The sequence below is a fragment of the Hibiscus syriacus genome, unplaced genomic scaffold, assembly GCF_006381635.1.
Source record: "Hibiscus syriacus cultivar Baekdansim isolate YM2019G1 unplaced genomic scaffold, ASM638163v2 tig00005294_pilon, whole genome shotgun sequence".
Taxonomy (NCBI): Eukaryota; Viridiplantae; Streptophyta; class Magnoliopsida; order Malvales; family Malvaceae; genus Hibiscus; species Hibiscus syriacus.
This window is the reverse complement of record NW_024062052.1, coordinates 993,258-1,019,126: the sequence shown is the minus strand read 5'-3', so window position 1 is coordinate 1,019,126 and position 25,869 is coordinate 993,258. Positions and strand designations below refer to the sequence as shown.

At 34.4% G+C, this 25,869-nt stretch overlaps 2 protein-coding genes, 1 non-coding gene and 1 pseudogene across 5 annotated transcripts; 2 read left to right on the top strand and 2 right to left on the bottom strand.

Moving 5' to 3' along the window:
- Positions 1 to 2,269: 2,269 nt before the first annotated feature.
- LOC120199087 (amino acid permease 3-like) lies at positions 2,270 to 5,193 on the top strand. Its single transcript, XM_039200292.1, has 7 exons — positions 2,270 to 2,367; positions 3,203 to 3,314; positions 3,401 to 3,634; positions 3,719 to 3,812; positions 3,918 to 4,132; positions 4,225 to 4,364; positions 4,452 to 5,193. The coding sequence occupies exons 2-7, from the start codon at positions 3,203 to 3,205 to the stop codon at positions 5,103 to 5,105; spliced, it is 1,449 nt and encodes a 482-aa protein (XP_039056223.1). The 5' UTR covers positions 2,270 to 2,367; the 3' UTR covers positions 5,106 to 5,193.
- Positions 5,194 to 9,837: 4,644 nt separating this feature from the next.
- On the bottom strand, positions 9,838 to 11,970 carry LOC120199042 (annotated as a pseudogene).
- Positions 11,971 to 21,654: 9,684 nt separating this feature from the next.
- TRNAE-CUC lies at positions 21,655 to 21,727 on the top strand. Its single transcript has one exon. It is a non-coding gene; the product is annotated as a tRNA-Glu (tRNA).
- Positions 21,728 to 22,651: 924 nt separating this feature from the next.
- LOC120199086 (tetratricopeptide repeat protein 33-like) lies at positions 22,652 to 25,188 on the bottom strand. 3 transcript variants are annotated; one of them, XR_005523419.1, is made up of 4 exons: positions 24,892 to 25,188; positions 24,363 to 24,501; positions 23,581 to 23,667; positions 22,652 to 23,153 (listed from the first exon to the last, which is right to left on the bottom strand). XR_005523419.1 is itself a non-coding variant. In XM_039200291.1 (3 exons), the coding sequence occupies exons 1-3, from the start codon at positions 25,123 to 25,125 to the stop codon at positions 24,103 to 24,105; spliced, it is 429 nt and encodes a 142-aa protein (XP_039056222.1). In that variant the 5' UTR covers positions 25,126 to 25,188; the 3' UTR covers positions 23,688 to 24,102. The 3 variants fall into 3 exon arrangements, 2 of the variants coding, with proteins under 2 accessions (XP_039056222.1, XP_039056221.1); XM_039200291.1 differs by lacking the exons at positions 22,652 to 23,153; positions 23,581 to 23,667 and adding an exon at positions 23,688 to 24,158; XM_039200290.1 differs by lacking the exons at positions 22,652 to 23,153; positions 23,581 to 23,667 and having other exon boundaries at positions 24,165 to 24,501.
- Positions 25,189 to 25,869: the final 681 nt, after the last annotated feature.

Genomic DNA, 25,869 nt, shown 5'->3' with positions numbered 1-25,869 from the left:
CAAAATGGGAATTGACCAAAGGGAACAGAAGAAGTTTACGCCAGACAGAAACTCCAAGTCCAGCCGGCCACCGGTTCAAATATATTGTTATTTATTTATTTATTTATTATAATATTAAAAAATGATTTTCATATAGTAACAATGCATAACATTAAATACAATAATTAATAACTTATGGCAATATGTAATGAATTTAAACAGTATTGTCGGAGCATTAACTGTTGTAATACTAGTATTTTTGTAGAGAGTGGAATATTAAATTAAAAAAAAAGACGGCTGTTTTTTCTTCTAATTTAATGTTGAATTAACTAGTTTGAATAGATACTTCACTTGTTTCACTTAATTATAGGTAGGGATGGCATTTTCACTTCGACAGGTTTCAATCCGATTCAATCTGATTAGGTCGGATTTTTTTTAAAGAATTTGGGTTCAAGCCGGGTCATATCGATTTTTTATGGGGTGAGGTTGGGTCAGATTAGATTCGGATAGAGGGTGAAAAAACTCCAACCAGACCCAATCCGAGGATAATGATGTCATTTCCTTAAAAATTATTATTTTTTAATTAAATCATTAATTTATACCGGGTCGGGTCAGGTTGAATTTATACACTAAAAACGGGTAGGGTCAGAGTCGGGTGAAGGATATATACTTTTTAGGCCTAGTCAAGTAGGATGTAAGATATAAATTTTTTAAATCAGATCGGTTCGACAAAAAACCCGACCCATTACCATCCCTAATTATAAGTTTAATAACAAACAAATTACTTTTGCTTTAAAAGTTATAAACATATCATTCAGTTATATTAATATTACAAGCATTTCATCTTATCGTTAAGAATGAAATGGACGTTTGATATAATATGATATAATAATATTTTTAATTCATTAAATTTATATATTTTATTAAACTTGTTCTTATTTAAAATAATTCAATAAATTTAATTATTTATATTTAATATTTTTTAATACCAATGGTAATCATCCTATATTAATAAAAAATTATTAATTTAATTTTTTACGATACTATCAAATCAAACGACTCCATCAAATTAAATTAATAGTTGAATAATTACATTGTGTCATAAAATAGCAACACATTAGTATTAGAATATTATCATACTATAAAAACTATAAAAAACAATATAACATTGATCGGAGAAGAATAAAGAATATAATGATAAGCTTTTTAAAATTTTAAATATTAAATTTATTAAATTGTTTCAAATAAAGATCAAATTAATAAATGATATATATTTTAAAGAATAAGATCGTTATTATATAAAGTCACATCACTATTTTCGTGTAATAATATTTTAATTAAATGATTTATTTATAACTTTTAGAAGAAAAGTAACATGTTTATTACTAAATCCAGAATTAAGTGACCTTAGTTTTAGTTTACCCTATATATATATATATATATATATATATATATATATATATATATATATATATATATATATATATATATAATATCAGCTGCTTTATTCGTTTGTTTACACGTGTAAAATAAAAGGGTAAAGTATAGTAATGGTCACTGAATTTTTCTTAACATTTCATTTAGGTTCCTTAACTTATAAAACTTGCAATACAGTCTCTAACATTTAGTCCGTTTGCAATATTTTCTCCCAACAGTTATGTCAGGGACCATATTGCAAATGGACTAAATGTTGAGGGACTATATTGCAAAAAGACTAAATGTTGGGGGATTATAATGCAAGTTTTAAAAGTTGGGAGACCTAAATGAAAGATTTAAAAAAGTTCAGTGACCATTACTATACTTTACCCATATTAAAATTATAAATATTTAATATAAAATGATTGAAAATTTTCTTTAAAAAATATCGACCCATACGGCAGCCAGCAGCGCTCGTTGGGGATGAAGTTATTGGCATCCTGCGCGAATAGCCAGGGCACTGCCTGACCTACTGTGATTGCATAATAACGCTACCCTTGTTTATTGTTTAGGATTATTATTGCGATTATAATTAAATAAAGCATTTCATTGGACCGTCATTAATTAATAATAAATATTAAATTTGATTTTTTGGGATCGTGAAAAAAAGAAAAGAAAAGAAAAGCGAGAACCTTATTCCCCTTCAACAAGGATGGAGGAGAAGCAATGACCAACAGAATTTGGATCGAAGGTGGTCCTTTAAAGACATTATTATATTAAACTACAAATTATTCTTACAAAAGCTCTTCCCTTCCACTATATAAGCAACCCAATTTTCATCACTTAGACTCACACCCCAAATATTTAAAGCAATTGTTCAAATTTTCTTTTTCCTCCTCTAGTTCTTGTGGTAGGACTTGTCGGCATCTATCCTTTGAGAAGGTTCAGGGTTTCTAAGGCACAATAACGAAGGTATGAATACATTAATTAAGCTCATTTTGCTTTCTCATATAGCGTTTAATTTCTTTACAGAATTTTCAAAGCAGTATTTAATTACTAGTATAATCAGCTAATTATCATTTCATTAATTTGGTGATAACTGGTAAGAAGTTTTAATTATTATTTTAAAAATCTATTGAGTAACTTTAATGGTAGAAAAAACATGTTCTCCCTCAAAATTTAAAGTTTGAACAACTAAGTTTACAAAGTATATATTATCAATAACTGATAAAAATTTTAAACAAATATTATAATATTTTGTAATAAATTAGAAAGTGCAGTTATATCTTATCCTTGAAGAAGCCTGTAGGAGAGTGCCTTCTTTGTGGGTCAAACGCAAAGATTGGCTTGAAATATTTGTGATACTTATTGAAGTTTTTAAAACACAGAAGGAAAGACATAAGCTAAGCTAATATGTTTGACTGAACTGAGTGGTCTGTGGGGCCAACACATTGAACGCGTTCCGGTGCATTTCATTTACACCACGTGCTTCTTTCCTATCTGCAACCGCCCCTTTTTTAAACCCAGGGTAGCTTCTATATATAGGCTCCAACCCCATCCCTCTGTGATCCCCAAATCCAATTTCCCATTATTCTCTCCATCACCCGGGAGAGACTTTATTGCTCTGAATATTTGGGGAAAGTTTCGAATCTCAGTTTCAGTGAATGCCATAACTACACTTTTGATGCACCAGACTTCAAAGACTCAACTTTGATTCATTTATGTCGTGCACAAACTTTGGCAACCAAGTTTACAAGCAAATAAAGGCTTGATTTTTGTTTGGGTTGTTTCTTTTTCTTGGACAAAGATGGGAGACGATGGTGCCGGAAGAAACCACCAAGGTTTCGACCTCTCCATTGATGTGCTTCCACGAAGTGGGTCAAAATGCTACGATGACGATGGCCGTCTCAAGCGATCCGGTACGATTCCATCAAGTTTACTTGGGACTTCCCTTCATCTTTTTATAACGCAAGTCTTGATCTTTCACTTTTTCCGGCTTTGCCAGGAACCGTATGGACAGCGAGTGCTCATATTATTACAGCAGTCATTGGCTCCGGGGTCCTGTCCCTGGCTTGGGCCACTGCTCAGTTGGGATGGGTTGCTGGTCCAATAGTGATGCTTATGTTTTCTTTTGTAACTTACTACACCTCCACTCTTCTTGCTGCTTGCTACCGCTCCGGTGACCCTGTTAATGGCAAGAGAAACTATACTTACATGGATGCTGTCAGATCAAACCTGGGTAACTTTCAGTTCCATTACCAATTTGGGTTTAAGTCTTTGTTTTAATCTTTAACATATTTGTTTACTGCTGTTCATTTTGCAGGTGGGTTTAAAGTAAAGATATGTGGATGGGTTCAGTACTTGAATCTTGTTGGAGTTGCCGTCGGATACACAATTGCATCATCAATTAGCATGATGTGAGTTCCCAACTTCATGTTTGTTGATTTAATGGCAGAATATTTTGTTTTTTTTTTCTTGCATTTATTGGGGGACTAAAATCCGTGCATTTTGATATATAACAGGGCAATCAAAAGGTCGAATTGCTTCCATGCCAGTGGTGGCAAAAATCCATGCCATATGAATAGCAACCCTTACATGATTGCTTTTGGTGTTGCTGAAATAATTTTCTCTCAAATCCCTGACTTTGATCAATTATGGTGGCTTTCCATTGTTGCTGCTGTCATGTCTTTCACTTACTCGACCATTGGCCTTGGCCTCGGTATTGCCAAAGTTGCAGGTATTAACAACATGGGCACTTGAAAATCCTTGTTTCAGTTCTTTCTTCGAAACATAGCCTTTGTCTAACACATAAGGTGTTTAATTTACCAGAAACTGGAAAAATCAGGGGAAGCCTGACAGGGATAAGTGTTGGAACTGTGACTCAAACCCAAAAAATATGGAATAGTTTCCAAGCACTTGGAGACATAGCTTTTGCCTATTCTTACTCGCTTATACTCATTGAAATTCAGGTATGTATATATGTATATATACATATATATACTCATAGGTCCATTACAATTTGTTCAACTTAAAACAATATGGTGATCTTTTTGCAGGACACACTCAGGGCTCCACCAGCAGAATCAAAGACAATGAAAAAGGCAACATTTATAAGTGTTGCAGTGACAACCTTTTTCTATATGTTGTGTGGTTGCATGGGATATGCTGCTTTTGGAGACTCGTCCCGTGGAAACCTTTTAACTGGTTTTGGATTCTATAACCCATTTTGGCTCCTTGACATTGCCAATGCTGCCGTTGTGATTCACCTTGTTGGTGCATATCAAGTTTACTGTCAACCCCTTTTTGCCTTCGTCGAAAAAACCGCGGCCAAGAAGTTCCCGGACAGTGACTTCATTACCAAAGATATCAAGATCCCGATCCCGGGTTTTCGCCCTTACAATCTCAACTTGTTCCGGTTGGTTTGGAGGACGGTTTTCGTGATCATTACAACTGTGATCTCCATGCTACTTCCTTTCTTTAACGACATTGTTGGACTCCTCGGGGCACTTGGGTTTTGGCCATTAACGGTTTACTTCCCAGTTGAGATGTACATTTCACAGAAGAAGATACCAAAGTGGAGCACCAGATGGCTTTGCCTTCAAATTCTCAGCACTGCTTGCCTTATTATCACCATCGCAGCTGCCGCCGGTTCGATTGCAGGAGTTGTTCTAGATCTCAAGACGGTTAAGCCCTTTTCGACGCCCTACTAGTTCAGTATAATCGAACTGGTATATGATCATTTATACCATTCGTGGACAGCATTTCAAAAAGGCGAGGGAAAAGTAATCTCTTGGGGTAAAAAGGAAGGATCATGTTCATATGAAGGCATAATTTGCAGTTGTTAATTACACTAAGTTCAACAAAAATGGAGGCCATTGGTCACCCTCTCCACTTGTAACTTTCCATATCACTCAATCCAAATGCAAGAAAAAGAATATTCCAACACAAGTTGAAGTGTTTTGTGTTTGGAATGATTGAAAATTGAAGGAAAAACGACTTTTTTCCTTTTCCAAACTCCATTAACACCCAAACCATTGGAAGTGCCCATTTCTATTCAGCACAAAAGTCTTTTCTGCATCTTACGATCTGATCTCCCAAAGGATCAGATTCTGGTTGTGCCTATCCATCAACTAAACCATGCGGTGAAACAGAAGCTCACTTTCAATGGCTCTCAACTCTCAATGACTATCTTTAGACAACCAAGGAACATATTGACCCGTTCAACCCTGAGAAAGCCACAGGTGGTGTTATTAATATAAAACGACAAACTAGTCATTGAACTTTTAGGATTCATGCATTTTTAACCTCGATTTTTTTATTCGAGTTGAATTTATGAAAAATTGAAACAAGTTAAATTTATTTGTTCGAATTTTTCTCTAAATTTAATTGTAGTTTTTATAATATTATGGTACATATTGATTTTAATTTAAACTGATTTCTTTATGTTCTTTTTCACATGTGTAGATAAGATTTATAATGTTATTTAATAAAACAAATAACATCTAAAATTATAAAATATATTTATAAATAAGAGGTTTTTAGGATAAATTATCGATGAGGGTGTAAAGGAATAAAAAAATTTATAGGAAGAAAATTTTACAAAGAAGTCAACTAAAGGATCAAATTAAATAAAATATGACTAAAATGAAAAAAATTGTTGTTAATAATAAAAGTTGAAGTTACATGGTGTTAGTGGAGCATGTGGTTTAAATTTGGTTAGAAAGAACTTAAAACGAATGAATAACTAAAGAAATGAGAAAATTATGCAAAATTGAAGATTAAATTAAAAAATATAAAAAAAATAATTTTCAAAAAGAAGAATCAAAGCTACATAAATATTATACAATGGTTGAAAGGAGTATAATTCAAATTTGATTAAAAATGTACTTACAAGAGAAAAATAAAGAGAAAAAGGAAATTAAAAATTAAATTGCAAAACTATAAAATTAAATTTTTCAAATTGATAAACCCGAAATAAAAAATCAAAAATCAAAAATCAAAAATCAAAACTAAAATTTAATTTTACCTGAGTAATTCAAATAATTCAACTCAAATAACTCAAAATTAAAAAAAAAATTAAATCAAGTCTTAATCACCCTTATTACCGATAATAATACAATAATGCCACACTAACTGAACAATTTAGAAACGTGGAATTTGATTTTATCAAAGGACCAAGAGTCAAGTCCTTATCGCGGAAAATGGGTATTGGAAAAAAAAATATTGTGTTTAATATATTTCCAGAGAATTTAAATATTTAAGAAACCAAAAATTAATTTTGGGGCAGTGAAAAAGAGCTTACCCTTTCAAAAAGAAGCAGAAGGCATTTTATGTGAATTCAGAATTAAAAGAACAAAACAAAACAACTATACTATTTTACACAACAAAAATATAAACCTTTTTGTTGTAGAAAATAAATCCATTTGGTGGTGAAAGTAAAGCGGCGATAGTGAGTGGTGAGGGGTGTCGGAGGACTGCCGCAGCCGCTGAAGGGAGCTGTAGGCCCTTCAAGATTAATGGGTTGTTGGTGTATTCATCTTTCCCTATTAATACTAAAATTTGCAACCTTTTCTTTTTCTTTTATTTTCCCCACAGGTTCCTTATTCTACTATTTCGTGCTTTGATTTTCATTTTTATAATAGAATATCTCATAGCATTAATCAAGGCAATAATATTTACGATGTCTTGAAAAATAATTAATTTCTACAAACAAACAAAAATCTAACCACTTTCTTCTTTCTCCTCTTTTCTCCCTCTCTCTTTTTTCTTTACAACTTGTGTCAATTTTATTGATAAATTCAAATTTTTATTCTTTGATTTTATTTAAACAAAGGCGGCACCGATTTTGATGTTAGTTGCCGTCTGATCGCTTGTAAATGTATATGTTAAGGCAAATAAATATGTGCAAGTATACACAATCGATACAAGTAATATAAGGTAAGTGAGTATCGTCTATATAGGGATTGGTCGAAAAAATATATTTTCACCACAACTAGAACTAGCGTCACAAACTAAGTCCTACTAAGTATCGACTTAAGAACTAATATTAATAAAATAAAGAAGTGATTTAACGATTGCAAGAAAGTTTGGTCGAGGCAAAATAAGTATGCAGAATGCTAAAGCAAAGCAAAACAAGTGTTGATTTAAATATAATGCAAACAACCTCACATATTCAGACATATCACAGAGCACTGATGCTAAACCCTTGCATTGTCATCAATTATTTCTAAGTCTAGAATGAATTATTATAACTTGCTAAACTGCCCGACAGGATTACTAGGTATTCTTAGACGGTTGCTATTGTAATACTCCTCAGCGTTAACTATAACCCTTGGTTTGTCAAATTGTTGTTGTAGCAATACCTCCCAGCGTAAACTAAAGGCGTTGTCTATCCTACTCTAGCGTCTATCCCTTTTAGTCGATTGAAACTCACTCATTATCTCTAAGGTAACAAGTTAGAACTCACCATCCCAGATTCATTCCCTTGCTCACGTGGATCTATCTTAATTCTCTCGAATATAAGAATCACTATCTAGACAAAATGCTATCTCTCGATGCTCTTCTATTGCCAAGACATGTTTTACCAATACCCCAGGCGATCTCACGATGCTCTTACAGCGTAAGGTAAAATATTTAAACAATGAGCAAAACAGTCATAAGCAAACATAATTCATCATTCATAAAACATAAAAATATTGTTCAAGCAAAACAAAGTTTAACAACAAGTAAGACATTCATGGTTCTATCAAAGATTATCCAAAATTCAACGTTTAGTACAACCCCAAATAAAATAAGAGTTAAGAATAAAGGAAGAACGATTCCCAAAACCGAGGGCTTTGTCGCGACGATTCTGATCAGCACTACGTCTGCCTTGGTGATCAGCCTCTCTCGAGATCTGATCACCTCTCTGCTAAAGTCTGGCTATGGAGGACACCAAGGAAGGTCGGTGGGTAGACGGTGAAGAAGCTCTGCAGTTGCTTGCTCACGCCTTGGATAAAGCTCTTCTCTCTTCTTCCTTGCCTTGTTTCTTTGTCGGATACAACTGGTTATTTATAAGGAAATATCTCCTAGGACTTTGCATGCTTTTGGAGTTTCCTTAAATAACTGTTATTAAATGTCCAGACTAAAAGGAAAGGCGACTGTTAGAATAATTAAGGCTTGCTTGCCCAGCTTGACATGTGACATAGGTGGTTTCGTCACGCCTGCTTCAGACTTCTTCAGATAAACCTTGCCTCGACGAGATAAATCTGCTCCTCACGTTCTCATCTATTCCGTTGGCCTTTGCAAATTTACGTTGTCACGATTGAAATGTTCTTCCTCTGTAGGTTTCCTACACAAACACAATCCAAACAATCCTTTCTCTTCAGCAGCATCAGTCGGACCAAATAAATCGTGCCTAAGCAAAATTTATCCACCACAAGCTAATGTAAACTATATGCAACTAAAATGTTGTGCATACTCTGTTTAGACGAGCAATAACTTAAGTGAAAAGACTGGAAATTGAGTCTTTTTACGGAGTTATCACCGTCCATCGGTTATCTTTTTTCTTTGTTTTTTATTTTTTAATAAGAATAGTTATGTCTTTGTGACATGTTATATGCCTTTATGGTACGTTTATCTATGTCTTTGTGACACGTTTTCTCTGTCTTTTGGTAGCTTACGGTTTTTTGCCCTTTTTTCGTTTATCTTTTTTTACAGGATTGGATTTGACATTGCCACGACTGATCAAAATGACACTTATTTGTTATCTTGCTGATCATCTTTGCTTTGAATCCTCAAATTGATTTGGATACGCGTTTTGCGCTTGTGGATAGTTTTCTCACGTCGTTTGACTCTAATTTACGATTTATCGATGGTCTTTCAGTAGTTTCATCCCCTTTTATGGTCCAATTATCGATGCATGCAGATTTGTTCGTATCTTTATTTTATTCGAGCATTGGTTTTGTTTTTTTTAACATTTTCCTTTTATGGTCCCTGTGTGATATAGGTGGCTAGTTTTTGTGTTAATGGTTATAGAAAAATGTTCTACTTATAAGTTTACGTTAACGATTATGCTCGTAAATCTTTATTGTAATTCTGAATATTTTTTATTTTTAAAAAAACTAGTGGCTTTCTATAAAAAATAATTATTTTTGGTGAGATTAATAATTGGTAGTGATAATTAAAATTTAGGCATTTTAATTTAAAGGCAAATAGAAAATGATTTTAAAAATTATGTATAATTAAAATTTTGAGTTATTTAACAAATTTGAAATTACGAGAATTATTATCTTATAATTTCACTAATCTAGGTATTTTTATTTTTTATAAGAACTTAAAAATAAAATATAACAATCATTTAATTAAGGCTTAATAAAAAAATAATTACATAAAGAATGTCTCAAAAAATGTTTTAATGCCTAAAAATATTTTTCATTAAAAATATATGTATAAAGTATTTTTTTTGTTACAATTTGCCCCGTGTGAAATTAAGAGCTCACACATGGGACCATGACCTTCCCTAGCTGCCAACATAAGTGGAGTGCATCCTCTCCATCGGGGACATTTAAATCGTAGTCCCTGCTCGTCAACAACGTAACTGCATCCAAATCTCCGTTGCGCGCTGCACAATGCAAAGCATAGAAGCCTCCAGCATTTCGGTTGCCTTTTTCGAGTGCCAATGCAAGCATCACCTTCTCAAACAGATCTCGGTTCTGGTTCAGTTCAGACAATGTAATTGTAGTCTCACCAGATTTATTTAACAGCTTAACATCAGCTCCAGCGTAGGCAAGCAGCCGGAATGCTTCAACATGACCTTTTAAGGCAGCAATCATGATTGCCGAGAAACCATTCTCATTCTGATAATTAAGACCAACTTCTCCACTTCCAATCAGCGCTTTTAGAGCCTCAACGTCACCAGTTTCAGCAACAAACATCAACGGAGAGAAAATCGATACATTGCTTGAATTTGGGATCCTTCGGACCTTGATTATGTCCAGCACTGCTTGCTGAAAACCAAGGAGCCACCGGTTTGAACCGGCAATCGAACTAGCAGACTGACCAGAGACGTTAACTAAGCCAAAGTCCGCACCAGCCCCAGTCAACACTTTGAGACATTCTTCATTCTTGTACTTTGCACAAATCATCAAAGCTGTGTCACCAGAGTTGGCCTTGGAGTTTATATCACAACCCGAATCAATGAGGAATTGAAGGGTTTCTGACAAGCCAAAACGTGCAGCCAAGTGTATTGGCCGGAATTCAGTTTTCAAGGTTTTAACTGGGCATTCTGGGTCTGCGCCACAGCTCAAAAGCACTTTGACAGCTCCTGTACTTCCACAAAGAATCGCATGGTGCAGGAGAGTTCTTCCGTGGTAAGGTGTCTCAAGGGAGAAGTGCTGAAGGAGCATGCGCAAGATGGCACCGCTATCTTAAAAATATTCTACAGCACACCAGCTGATTGCATAGGGCTCAGCCAGTCCTGCACCCACTCGAAACTCTTCACCCGTGGTAGTGTCCCATGACCATGCTCCAAGACTCACTTTAATGTCAGTAGGAGTCCCAGCCTGTTAATGAGCCAAAGTGGTTTATAAGACGAGAACAAATAATAATAACAAAAGTATTATTCAAAGCATGTTACTCATTCTTTGATGCAACTCTTTACACTCTCTTGGGTGATTTATCGAGGATATAATATCTAGAGGAAAACAAACCATAAAGAATACCAGATTCATATTTGATGCAACTATTATTACAATATACTAGTTATTTAGAATCTAGTCATAAAAAATGACTTGAGATTAAGCTTGTACGTCCAAAAGACATTTAGTGCCTATTTTTACATTTATTAAGAGTTTTGAGAGATTTGTGTAAATCACCTGTAGAAGCAAGCGAACAAATGCGACCTGTCGACTAACTACGGCAGCAACAAGTGCAGTACAGTCCACATTTGTATATAAAGAAGGTTTAGATGACTGAAGCAGTTGTGTATGACTTGCATTTGCATCAACACCACACTGTTATTGAGTAGGAGATTATTAGATTATCATGATGAATCTAATACGAACAAATAATATTCAGAATTACATCAAGATCTTAAAATCTACTGGTCCAGGAAGACCAACTAAATAACACTAGCATGGAATTATTGGCTAAATCAACAAGTGCAGCAAGGTCAAGCACCCAACTGACTGTAAGGCATTACAGTGGAAGCAGACAAAAAGCTAATAGCAGCTAAAAGAGAGAATTACGGACATTCTAATGATTAAAACTATTTAAGTGCCTCGCTGTGTTATATTACAGTGGATTTTAGAGCTTTACTCTTATATACTGCTACTGAGTGGTGCATAAGATTAGTGGGCATGATGATAGCTTTACCTTCATGAGAGTATCCACCACTTCCACAAATCCCCTGCAGCAGGCTGTGACGAGAGCATGAATAGCAACATGTGGCCGAATTAGATCAGACCCCATGAGTAGTTCGGCAAGCCTTGCTTGTCCATGGCAGGTTGCCTCCAGAAGAGCTTCTTCGCAAGCTGGCTGAGACGCCCCAGCTTTAAGCAAGATTTTCAGAATCTCATGGTGACTTTCTCTGACTGCTACAGTTGTTGCAAAGCCCTTAAAGAGTCTCTGATTCACATCAGCTCCTACGCTCTAACATATAAAAAGTACACTTTTAGCACATCGATGGTTTAAGTTGGTAAAAGAAATTTAAACAGACATCTTTTTGCAGTTAATTTTACAATCGTCCACATACTTTGACCCAAAAAGAAGGGTCAACATTGCATAATACCCGGTGTATGTTCTTTTCTTACTCCCCTTTTCTTAAAATCTCACAGTGGTCCGTAAGAAGAAAATAAAACAACTAGCATTGCAAGTATTTTGGATTGTTCAATAGATAAAAGAAAATCAGACACAGAAAAAAACAGTAACAAGAATAATTGATAGGTAGAGAAGTGGAGAACGTTCTTCAAGAAATGCATTATGATGTCAACCGAAAATGGGAATGGGGATGCATCATAAATGCGTGTACTGTTTCGTACTTCAAACTCAGACCAATGGTCGGTGACAACTCAGTGTGGGGCTTGCAGAGCATGTTTCTCTAGAATAAATGTGGTAGGTAATAAACTACGAGTATCTTCAATTTGCTTTACAAATTATAAATGTGTTATCCAACAATAAAACCTCTATTGGATTTGCTTTATAAAAGAAAAACTATGTTTTTTTTAGTAAAACAGGAAAGGGGAAGTGAAATATCAGACTTATGATTCAAGTAGGACATTAACAGCTTGAGATTATTTAATTAAATATATTTACATTCCCTATCATCAACTTTCTTTGACACAACTTTTCCATCAAAACCATGAGAATATCATCTAGTTACTAATTACAAATTTCTTATTTATTTTTAGGGTAAATTACAAATTTGACAATTGAACTTTCATAATATTCCTATTTTACTCACCGTACTTTCAAAATTTTCAATTTGCTCACTCAACTTTATGGATTGAACTTTTTTGTCACTCCACCGTTATATCACTAACAGCTCATCGACGTGGAATATTTTAATATTAAACAGGCCACATCAGATTTCCACATAATAATAAAAATAAAAATAATAATGGTAAATTACAAATTTGATATTTGAACTTTCATACGATTCTTATTTTACTCACCATACTTTCAAAATTTTCAATTTGCTCACTCAACTTTAAAGATTGAGTTTTTGGACTGGGTGAGCCGAATGGACGTGTGGTGGCCGAAAAACAAGTTCAAACTGCTTACCCAACAGCGGAAGCGACCATAAGAGGCCAAATCAACTGAGTTTTGGTCATAAATAGGAGAGGACTTCAACAATGGCGGTTGTGAGACAAATGGACGGCCCGAGTGGCCGAAAATTGATGAAAATCAATGGGAGATTTGGTTTACCGATGAACCTTCGACGGTTTCTTTACGACGAACGACATAGATCCTTGATGATCGACCACTAGGCTTTTAGTCGCGGTGGTGTAACACCCCCAACCCGTACCCGACCCGGATACGAGTCTGAGATGTCACATTGACTTTTTAAAACAATATTCTTTCAAAATAACAAAACGTTTGGACTTATATTAAGAAAATACGATAATATACCGTTGAATTATGTTTGTTATAACAGATTTAAGGAAAGAAACATTTTTATAAATAGTACTATATGGTATGAACAATACTGTGAACAATAATGAACAATATCATGAACATTAGTGAACAGTAATGAACAGTACCGAATGCTAAAATTTTCCAGAATGCTACAGGGGTATCGATACCCTGCTACAGTGTACCGATACTCTTGTTACAATAATTTCGGTAAACATGTATAAAACTCATAAAAAGTTAATCTTTCATCACTAAACAGTTACCATTTACTTAAATACGTTTAAAACATTACAAAACTCAATCATATGATTTTACAAAACCAACTAGAGCATATTGAATTCAACTCTTTATTTACATGTCAACCACAATCAATATTATAAAATACATATTATTCAATTCTTTTCTGATCTTATCTTTGGAAAGAAGAACTGGCCTGTCTTGCTTAACTTTTATCATTCTTCCTCTTCTCAGAACCTATGTGTGAAATAATCACACGCTAAGTCGTTGACTTAGTGAGGCATATATAATAAAACCGTAGAATATTTCACATAACAAAAGTCATACATGTATATATATATACCATCATTATCAACATCAACCTCATTATCATGATCTCTACCATTATCATTATCCCATTTATCATATGATCTTATACCTTTCGCTTCGGTATATCATGTAACTCATATATCATTTCACAAAGAAACACACATAACATCATATAATAATATAACCACTTTGGATAACTTTTATGGGCCCATGTACATTATTGAGAACTTAAGGTTTTCGAGTACATTGAGGTTGTGCACTTATGTTGTCATCACAGCTCGTATAAGTCCCACTGAGTGGCATATGAAATTTGTCCCGAAGGACCTATGTATGCCTCGAATGACCTATGTATGTCCCGAATGACCTATGTATGTCCCGAAGGACCTATGAACCCTCGACTCTTGGCATGCCAACTATACCTCTAGCCCTCATGACATATAACATGAGCATTATTATTTATCATTTTACATATTCATATAAACATATCACATATTCATATAAGCTTATAGCTTCGTTCACATATACCTGTAATCATGTAATTTCTTTTCACGTAGTTCATGTCAATTCTTATATTACATGTACCTTTTCTCATGTATCTCATATCATATAATTCATGCTCTATCCTCTTATGTTCACATGACTTATAATGCATACAAATCATATTCACTCATGCCTTTACTCATGAATTCATACATCATACAAATCATGTCATCTCTTATTTTTATATGTTTCTCATTCATCACATATATCACTTTTATTACACTAAAAGATAGACATGTAGTCTTATGTGCCCTATCCATACTATCTGTTCATATAATCTCCTATTACCTTATAAGTAAATACTACTTATTTTATCTCACCTTTCCATTTATTCTCCTAGTTATTTATATTAATTCACCTGGTTTATTACACAACTTATATCACATTTTCATGTATTACACATATCTCGTCACATATCTTATATTATAATTTCATATATAATAACATATATCTATTTTCATGTACTCATGCACACATAAGAATCACAAATCAAATAACATTTTAGGAGTCACTTCTTACCATGGTAACTCCGTCACTGGCTCATCGCAAGCCAATGTTTGTTCGATAACATAAGTACACTTAAATTTGCACTCACCTTATCCTTGCTTTGATTTGATCCTAATTTTTTGATTGTTCCGAAACTTGTTTATGCTCAATATCTACATAAACATAATTTATGAGATGATTATCAGAAGCCTAAACCATATAACTTGATGTTAATAACTTAAGCTAATTTAATGAACCAAAATTCCATTTTTTTCCTTTAGGGGGTATCGATACCCACCCTAAGGTATCAGTACCCTTATTACATTCTAGATTTTTTTCGTTCAAGAGGGTATCTGTACCAATTGAATGGGTACCAATACTCTTTGCCCATAAATCACATTTTAAGCATGAAATTCACTCTTTTCAGCTTCAACACTTCATATTTCCTCCCCTTTCATGTTCTTAACTTACCTATACATGCTTAAATTCATTTATATCCATTTATCTCATCTTAAACCTCAAAATCCTCTCTTCTTTATGAACTTCAAGAATCATACCCAATTTTTAACATGTTTTAAATCCAATTCTAACATTTCATATCTCTTAATTAGATTGATGACAAGTCAAATCCAACTTCCAATTCTTATTATACACTATATTTCAAGATTTCACTCAAGAACTCCAAATCTTTAATCTTCCCTAACTCCTTTATCTTTTGATTTTAAGATAACTTAAGTTTTTTCTTAAGCTTAGTTATCATCTAATGATCATAAATCAATCTTAAAATCAACAAATAATCAACTAAATAGAAAACTCACCTTTGGTCTTGGGTACACGGGAAGAAGAAAGCAAGAAGAAGAAGAAGAGAGTTTCTAAATTACTCTCCCCCCACCCCCACGTAATTCATTCTTATCAAGGGGAAAATATATTTCCTTGTCAAATGACCATTTTGCCCTTTAATTCTTTTAATAGTTACTAAAAAATTTCAAGAAATATTTCTAAATAAATCAATGAACTATTAAACTATTCTACTTTAATCGCCAAATTCTGAAATTTTATAATTTAGTCACTAACCCGTTATTGAGGATGTTATAGGTGGCCTGATGCTCACACTAGTACTGGCTATGACGGTCACCGTCCAACAACGATGGAGATCAAAGACAGGTAGCGGTGGACGATCGTTGGCGATGAAAAGTTTAACATCAGAGTGACAAAAAAAATCAATCTATAAAGTTGAGTTAATAAAATAGGAATTATATGAAACATCAGTTATCAAATTTACAATTTACCTTTTATTTTTTTCTGACCTGTCATAGCATCCGTGGCTTTTAACGATTAAAAAAATTATTCCTCTAAGCCACATTATAACGGCGTAAGAAGTTTAACGACATAGTGACCAAAAAAACTTAATCTATAAAGTTGAGTGAGTAAATTGAAAATTTAAAAGTACGATGAGTAAAATAGGAATCGTATGAAAGTTCAATTACCAAATTTGTAATTTACTCAAAAAATAAATAAGAAAGTTTAATGACTGATTTTTTTAGAAAAAAACTTTGGTAATCCAAATACAAGTTCACTAAAGCTTCCGGGAGTGTAGTTTTCCCTTAAAAAGAATACTAGTACTTTTTTCATTTCTTTTACAGACAGTGAAAAAAAAGGGATAAAGTTTACTGCCAAAGTACAAAATATTTGGTAGTCAATACGAGTAATCAACAAGCAACCTTGTCTGGCTTGACTTACTGAATCTTCCAAATGACCTGAGTTTGACCAACAATATTCTTCTTCTTTACCTTTTGGTTCTTCACTTTGGTCATCTGATCCTGTGGCTATGAACAACTGATGCACAAATACCTATAATCTGTCATTTGACTACTTGTATGACCTGCGATTTCGACACGTGCCAATTGAGTGGTGATATCAGACGTACATCCGAATATGTAGTACATCACCGTGTGATGTCTGATGTTGATGACATCAGAGTACAGCTGGATGTTTTGAATCCTTACTACCGAATAGGATCCTATGGGATCATCTTGGCCCACTTAACTGCATACGATACTGTGGTATTGTACTAGTATAGTATTTGTATGCAGGTTAATGTAGATTCCCTGCCACGTGGCAAATAACTCATTCCATGTTTTATCTGGTACATTATAATATTGTTTCATCTAAACTTAATAATAATGATAGTTAATATATAATTTACATTTTTTGAGCTACTTTTGAATTATTCATATGAAAAGATGATCCCTTTCGTTTTATTAGAAGCCATATATGCAGGCAAAATCATCCAACTAAAGAGATGCCCCCCAAATAGTGTTTATCGTAGTTTATTTTCTTAATAGAATCTTTTATACAATACATTAGAGGAGAAGTTGAAATTATAAAACATCCTCAACAATTCTTTTACAAGATGACATTTTTTTGTCACGCATAGAAATAGAAAGATATCATGTCATCTTATCATTTTTCAGAAAAACATTATATCGTTCAACTGACTTTTGAAATCACTATAATTTTTTCCCTATATGAGAAAATAAAAACCTTAAATGTAACATAGAATTTTTTGTTGTGCCTTATACGAGCATTTTTTTCACATATATATTTTATATGATACATCTTTTCTTGTTAAGTTGAGCCTGTCTCTCCAAGAAGATTCAAGATATAAAATCTAAACAAATGGATGATCCTATAATACAAAACCATTGGACTTGGGCTTTGATTTGATTTTGTTTATTGTGACAGATATCTTCTAAATATAATTATATATAACTATTGATGTGAGTGTAAATGTGTCAACAAATTGGTTGAGAGAAAGAATTTACAAAGAGTTACAGTAAAAGAATCAGATTGAATACAATAAAATTTAAGGGATTAAATCGAAAAAATAAGAAATTTTACTAACTTAAACAAAAGTGCCGTGCGGAATATACATGGGGGAAGGAAAGTGTGACCTTGTAGTGAGAAAGAAACTTTAAGGGCAGAAAGGGCGTCAATATATGCCAAAAGAGCTGCACAGGTTGCTGTCTTGCAGCAGAAGAGACCAACATTTAATGTAGAAGCTGATATGGCAGGTTCTTCACTGAGCTCCCAGGCTTTGCCAAAGAAGAAGTGTCTAGCGCTGCATCTAAGAGCTATACATTTAAGAAAGGTGACAGGGTTAAGTTTGTAGGTGCCACATCACCTTCTGGACTTTCCTCTCTACAACCTGCTTTAAGGTATGTTCTCATATTGAAGTTTATCTTATATTGGTTCTTTCCTCGCTAGTTATGCCATCTACTTGCTATAATTATTGCAATGGATTGATGATCCTTCTCTTCATGTTTCCTCTTTTAAATTTAGTCGGGTCTTACGTTTTTATCTATATGCAGAGATTTTTACGCAGTGATCTATTTGCAGGGATTACTTCCCATTACAGACGTGCATATGAAGACTGCATATAAAGACTGTTAAACTATGTATTTATTTATTTATTTATTTATACATGCATTGCATTTTATTTTTAATTTTCTAACTGCCGGAGGTCTTCCACGGAAGCTGCTCTCAACCATGGCGTTGGGGACAACCTACTACCCTACCTCCCCTTACCCCATTGCATATGGGAATAGAGTTTTGTTGTTGTTGTTGTTGCTTGTTTTGCCATCCAGAGGAGGTTAAATCTCTAAAGCACAATCCCCCTATCCTTTGCCTTTTGGGTTACTCACTTTTTTCCGCTTGAGCTGATGCATACCCTTTCCTTCTTCCTTGTTGGTCCACCAAAACTTTTGGATCACTCTCATGATGCCTATAATATAGTATTCTATTTGAAATCTGTTAAAATATTTCATATTTTTTACATATTATATAATAATTTAAAAATATTTAATTTAACTAGAAAATTACAAAGTAGAATATCTGTCAGACTATTTTAGTGATTAAATGAATAATTATTCTTTTTAGATATCTTAGATTCGAGTAATTATGTCTGTAGTGTATATACACTTTGTAGATTTTGAAAACTTCTGGAATGATTGTGAAAAACTTTAGAAAGATACTTTGTAATCCTTCTCAACCATTAAAAAAGACCTCCTTCAACATGGCACTTACGGAGATAATGTCTTCGACGATGGTTGATTCAGTGACTGAAGACTCTGTCTGATCTCAACATCAACAACAGAGATTGGCCGCCTAGTATTGTCAAGAATCTCCACCCCTCATCCAAATCAAGTGTTGCATGTCCTAAATTTCGTATCGTTCTCGTAAAAGATATACACGAGTACGCGTTTATGTGTATCCTCTGAGTTTTTTTTTGGCGAAGACGACGGGTTTGGATTATAAATGCAATCAAATTGGATTGTATTTAAGTGACTTTTAACAGTATTATGTTGTAGAGCTCAGTGTTGAACCTTTTTTGAGGTTGCTAAGCTAAATTGAAGCTATCTTGGGGGTGTAGCATCCTTTGTTAAAAAATGCAGGAAACTCTTAGCTGACTCAAAGCAAGGGAAGAACTCGTATGATGGCTTCACACCTTCAATAAGGAAATTAGTCTTCAGCTTTGTAACTTGCTTTTATGGTTGTACTGAGTTACATGATCCATGTAAACGTAAATTAGAGTTTTTTGAAATTGGTATAGTGAATAGTTCTTGTATTCCGTGGAAACTTACAAGGAACTTGGGGAGTTCAGCTTAAAGCCATGAATTTGAACATAAAGGTTTATTCCTTAATGATAAATTTTTTTTATTATACCACTTTGAGATTTTTCTAGATTTTAATCAATGCCATATTTAATTACTTGTATTAAATTTAGTGTCAAATTATAATTATCTTTTGATAAACAATTAGGGTTTGAATGGGATTTTAATTAATGCAGTATTCTCATCTATTGCATCTTATATTATTTTCCATCTCCTTTTCAAATTACTCGGGTGATATGACACATTTTTCAGAAATTATAAATACATATGTATGCATGGTTTAATCTTTAAAACTGTTTTTTTTATTTAATTTATTATTAATAAAAGTATAGAAAAATATTTTTAAAATATCCCATCCTAGAAGAGAGTTTATGTTATTTTCTCCTTTCCCTGAACATATATTCTTCCATATGAAACTTCTTGCAAGCTCCATTACCTATCTTCTCCATAAACTGAAATCTCACACAAACTGTTTTCTTCACCTATTTGCATACACAACGCCAATAAATATTTATAGACAAATAGATTGATATAAATACTCCTTGATTTTGCTGATAGTGCCGGAAGAAACACGAAATCAAAGCTTCACCTATTGATATTAATGGTGGTGGTGGTTGCTTCCTCCTATAAAACTTGTATCCGGCCCTAAACAAGAAGGATCTGCAACGGATATTCCAGAAGGTCGAAAAGAACGAGGATGGCTTTGTTATCCTTGAGGAACTCAACTGGCTCCTCGACCGAATCGTGTCGAGTTAAGCCTCCAAGAGCTGGAGCCCTTGGTGGAAAAACCATGTATGAACTAGGATGAAATCTTTTGGTTCTATGATTCCATCTCCAAGAGTATGGTTGAAGAGGAAGAAGAAGAAGAAGATGGTTATGGTTGAAGAGGAAGAAGAAGAAGAAGAAGAAGAAGAAGAAGAAGAAGAAGATGGTGACCTTGCCAAGGCATTCGAGGTGTTTGATTCGAATGGAGACGGGTTCATTCATTGTGAAGAGCTGGAAAGCGCGCTGGGGAGACTGGGATTGTGGGATGAAAAGAGTGGTAAAGATTGCAGACGCATGATTTGCTTCTACGACACCAACTTCGACGGCTTGCTCGACTTTGAAGAATTAAAAAACATGGTGTTACACACCGTTTCTTCTTAGTTTCCAGCAACGATGACAATTAAGGTTTGTTGATGATACCAATCCATAAATCTCCAGCTTGTAGTTTCTGTAAGCACAATCTTATGTATTAGGATTATTGTGTTCAACTTTGTTCATCGTTGTAATATAATACTCGACCAATTTTCATCCTAAACTCAATTTTCGTTGTAGAATATGTAAATGTAATACTTGACTCTTTATTAACTAATTATTTCCATCCACTTAAGAATATTTTTGTCTTAAAATAAAATATAAAGAGTTAAAATGTTCTGAAAAATTAAATAAGAATTAAATTGATTATTTAATCAAATGTTAAGGTTTTTAAAATATTAGAGGTCAAAGTGCTAAAAAATTAAAAATAATTATTTAATTAAACATTAGGAGTATTTTTTTTTTGAGAATACATTTTTGCCTTTTGAAGTCTATATGTTACGTCCATGTATGGATGTGAGGGTGAGAAAAAGAGCTGTCGATGGATAAGAATCTTTTCTCCTAAAGCATTTGGTTGTTGCCAATAAAAAAGGAATTGTATTTTAGTAGTTTTTTCGCCAACAGGGAATCGAAGAAAATACTAGTAGCAGTATTTCTTTTTTGAGTCATTAATTAGTATACAACTTTTTTCAATTTTACATCAGAAATATAATTACCTCTACCTTCTTTTGGGCTTTTCAATTAATCTATTACAAGCGTACCAATTTATGATCTGAATTTTGTTATATTATAAAAATATAATAAACAACAACAACATATCACGAAATCCGTTGTAGTCTAGTTGGTTAGTATACTCGGCTCTCACCCGAGAGACCCGGGTTTAAGTCCCGGCATCGGAAATTTGTTTTTACCATTGTCTTCTTTTTATTTGTTCTTCTCGTTCCCCATATCCTTGCTCCAATCAAGCGGAACTGGAGTCCCACTGCTCCCCTTCATTAATGTTGATTAACCCTTCGCCTCATACACAGTTGATAGTAATAGTTTCGTTGACACGTAGCTCAGTTCCACATCATCTTGTTCCAGGCTGTCGACCCCCTCCATGATTCATACCAATGGACGGTGTTACACCAAGAGCATGGCTGCCGTGGGCGGGACAAATGTTTGCCTTAGAAACATTGATGCATCCATAATAAATAACTTGATAAAACGACAAAACCGGACCAACATTTGAGGTGCGCCGCCGGTGCTAAATATGGTGGCATGTCATCAAGTTCTGTAACTGATGAACCATTGGAGAAAGGGGTCCAGCTCCTAGCAGCAGGGGCTCCAGTGCCAGCACCGTTGCTGTTGCGAGCTGAGGAGTTCGGTTTTAGAGTGAGCCATTGCTACAGGTTAATTGAAACAGCTGTGTTCCTCGTGTCGTGATCGCGGAAACCTCAATGAGACACGTTGGGTGAGACAGATCGAGCCAGGTTAAGAACAAGGCAAGTGGCGAGGACAATTGGATTAATGGATTTGGATGTGGTGGATCCCATGTGAGATATTAGTGTAGAAAAAGATGGCTCAATCACTCGGAGTTGTTGTCAGAGGTGGGCGGTAATCCTTGGTTACTTGAAAGACCCGACTACTACATCTTCATGCATGCGAGAGGGTGGTTGGTTGGCTTTATACTTGGGGTGTTGCTGTTGTTCATCCAGATGTGTATTTAGTGATCAAGGTTCGATCTAAGCTAGGATTGTTTGAAGAGCATAATAAAAGAGAAATACAAGAGAAGAATTGCTTTAGAGCATGCATAATTTAATGCTTTACACCATGAACTTCTCTTCCTTATTCCATCCTTTTTCATTTCATTGTCATTCGTAAAGATAACCTGACAGAGGGATGTTCTAACAATGCCTAATGTTTTTCATACATGCTTTATTGAGAATCTGTACACGGTTTCATGGTTTAAACTTTTAAAGGGTTCCTAGATGCTCGAAACAGCACACCCCTCATTTGCATGAACTTTCAGAAGCTATAATACCGTAGGATATTATGCCTAAAAAGCTTTTTTGTCAAAGCCGACTTCTAAGCAATTCCCAAAATTTTCAATTGTTGTCTCATGGTAAGTTGAACACTCCATCTTGGAGCTAGATCCGGTAACTCTTAACATCAACCCTCCAGTGAGTAACAAAAGCACTTCATCTAAAATCAGGAAGAGTCGGTGCTATCACCTACCAAGTAACGGTTTTTATCAGTACTCAGGCCTGATGAATGAAGCTGCTTTCTTCTCTTTATAAGATGCAATGCAGTTTTCTTGTCATTTTGTGCATCCACAGAATCAGGCTGCAAAAAACGATATGGATTTAGCAAACCCGACCACTGCAATCTAAATAGACTTATCAGAATGGAGTCTCCCTCTTAATTACTAGGACTTACAGAATGGTGAAAGATATAACTAGGAAATAAGTATAAATAGATTTCACAAAGGGACTCATGGCAAAAAACTCAATATTTTGGTGAACAGTTTCATTAATCTGCGTCAGATTGACAATTCAAAGACGACAATATTTCACAAAATAGTTCAGTTGCAGGCTTTGCCTTAGAAATTCCCTCTTGCCTAGGATAAGTGTACAAGGCGCAAGACCAGTTTAACCAAAGAGACATTGGACTTCTAAAATATAAGCAGTAGCTTGAAGATCTGATAAAGAACACCTCCTCAAAATACAAGGCCGGGACAGGTAACCCGGAATGATAAGAATCGAAAATGTACCTTGATAGCTAATGCTCTGTCAAAACTCTCAATGGCATTATCAGGCTCTCCAAAGTGTAATTGTGCTCTACCAAGAGTGACCCATGCCTGAAAAACAAATACAGCCTCATATGAACACTACAATAACAGAAAGGTATTTCGACTAAACATTTTCTTTAAAGAAGCTATTAACAGAAGAAAACATTCAATTGCAATATCTCAGCATCAGCTAGCAACCACCATACATAGAGCAGGCATTGGAAATCTAGGGAAAACAGCTGCCCATGTGGAAAGAAAATCACTTACATGGTTTGATATACAAACTATTTTCCTCATCATTAGCTAAATTTGTGCTCTCTGGTCATCATCAGTTGATGATAGACTAGAAAGTACCAGGGGTAAAACAACATGAATGAGCTCAAATTTTGCATGTATCCAAATCGTTTGAGAAATATGAGTGTCATGTTTATGGAACATAATAATTATAATGGGGGTACGATGTTTCTCAAGGTATGTTACAAAGCTTCTTATTTGACATTGCATTCAGGATACAAGCTTGACATACCTCAGCCCACATGATGATTCCAATTCAGTTGCCCCTGCCAAGTGGAATCCACAGATAAGCAGACAAAAGTTTTGAACAAGTATATTCGCAACACAAACAAGCCATGGCACATTATATGTCCAAACGCAGAAGCATGTTCCTTAACTTCTAATCTTAATTATTTAACGAGCTTTAAATCAAAGAAGCATTTGGACAATGTCACTGAGAAACAACCAAGTGAAAAGGAACCGAGACATACGAGACGCTGCCTTCAATGCACTCCATGCATCCCCAAGTTCAAGTAGAACTTGTGCCTTCTGTTCAAACAAAACTGCGTTTTCAGGCATCAAATTAAGAGCCGCCTCCCACTTCCCAAGTGCTTCACGATATTTCCCGTCCTTCAAAAGAGACTAGCTATTAGAATACATGCATCATACCAAGTATGGAAAAATGAAAACAAAACTACCATTCAGAGCCTAGTAAATAAATCATTTAAGAAAATCTAAGCTCAACTCAACGATTTTTTATTCCCAATTTGGATTAATTCCTCTCATATCATTATTATAATCGAGTCGAATTAAAGGTGGAAAAACACCATGAAAAAGGGTCCCAAAAAAACTAATAATCGGTCAATAAACAGGTAAATTCGTCAAATAACATAAGTAAAGGCAATATAAGATTTTAAATGAAATTCCCGAATTTACAATTCAATCAAAGATTGTGTCTTTTTCTAAACCAAAAATCAATTAATTGAGAACGGGACAGAAAGTAAGTAAAAAGGAAAAAACCTCAGCAAGCTTGTTGCCTTGGTCTTGGAAGGACTGGGCAAGTAGTTTAAAGTCAGAATCCAACGCATCAGCAGAGGGTTTCTCCTGATTCTGAGAAGCGGCGGGTTCTTGATTCTGGAATTGCGTATTATCAGCAGAGGGTTGTTGTCCATCAAAGGGAAGGTTTGGGTAGCTTGCTATAGCTTCTATAGAGCGCTTCTTGTTGTTCTTCTTCTTGTTCCATGTTAGCTTCATCCTGCTTCTTCAACAATTACTTTCTTTTCGCTTCACACTTCAATTATCGAACGTCGCTACTTCCCAAAAACAATCCGGGTCAAAAATTCTGATCCATTCTCTATTCATGTTCTGGATCAAGCCCAACTAACGACTACTTTTTTTGACAATGGATTTTATATTTTAATATTTTTTTTATTAAATATAAGATAATATATATTCTAAAGATTCTTAATTATTTGATAATGTGTTGAAACATCTCTATTTGCATATATTACTACTCGAATTTTAGACTGTAAGAATAACCATCATCCTTTTTAACCATTACAGTAGCTTGTGCTTTAATAATTTTTATAGTTAAAAAATTTAGGGAAGCATTTTCCCATTATCGACAGTAGTTTTCGTCCGAGTGACGTTTTTATATATATATATCTATATATATATATATATATATATATATATATATATATATATATTATATATTATATGATAATATTATTAATAATATTATTATTATTTTAAAGCCCGAAGGCCCAGTTACAAAGCAAATTCAGGCCCGATTACAACTAAATCTGAGCCCGATCCAAATTCAAGCCCAGTAATCAATTCAGGCCCAACAATCAGCAAGCCTGCGAGAAGCCCATCAACAACTAGGTTTTTCATACTTCTCCAGCGCTGTCGCTCTTCCACAGCCGCTCGATCAGAGGCAGATCCAAGGGGCCAGAAACGATCCAGCAGGAACCCTAGGGTATCATTACCACCATA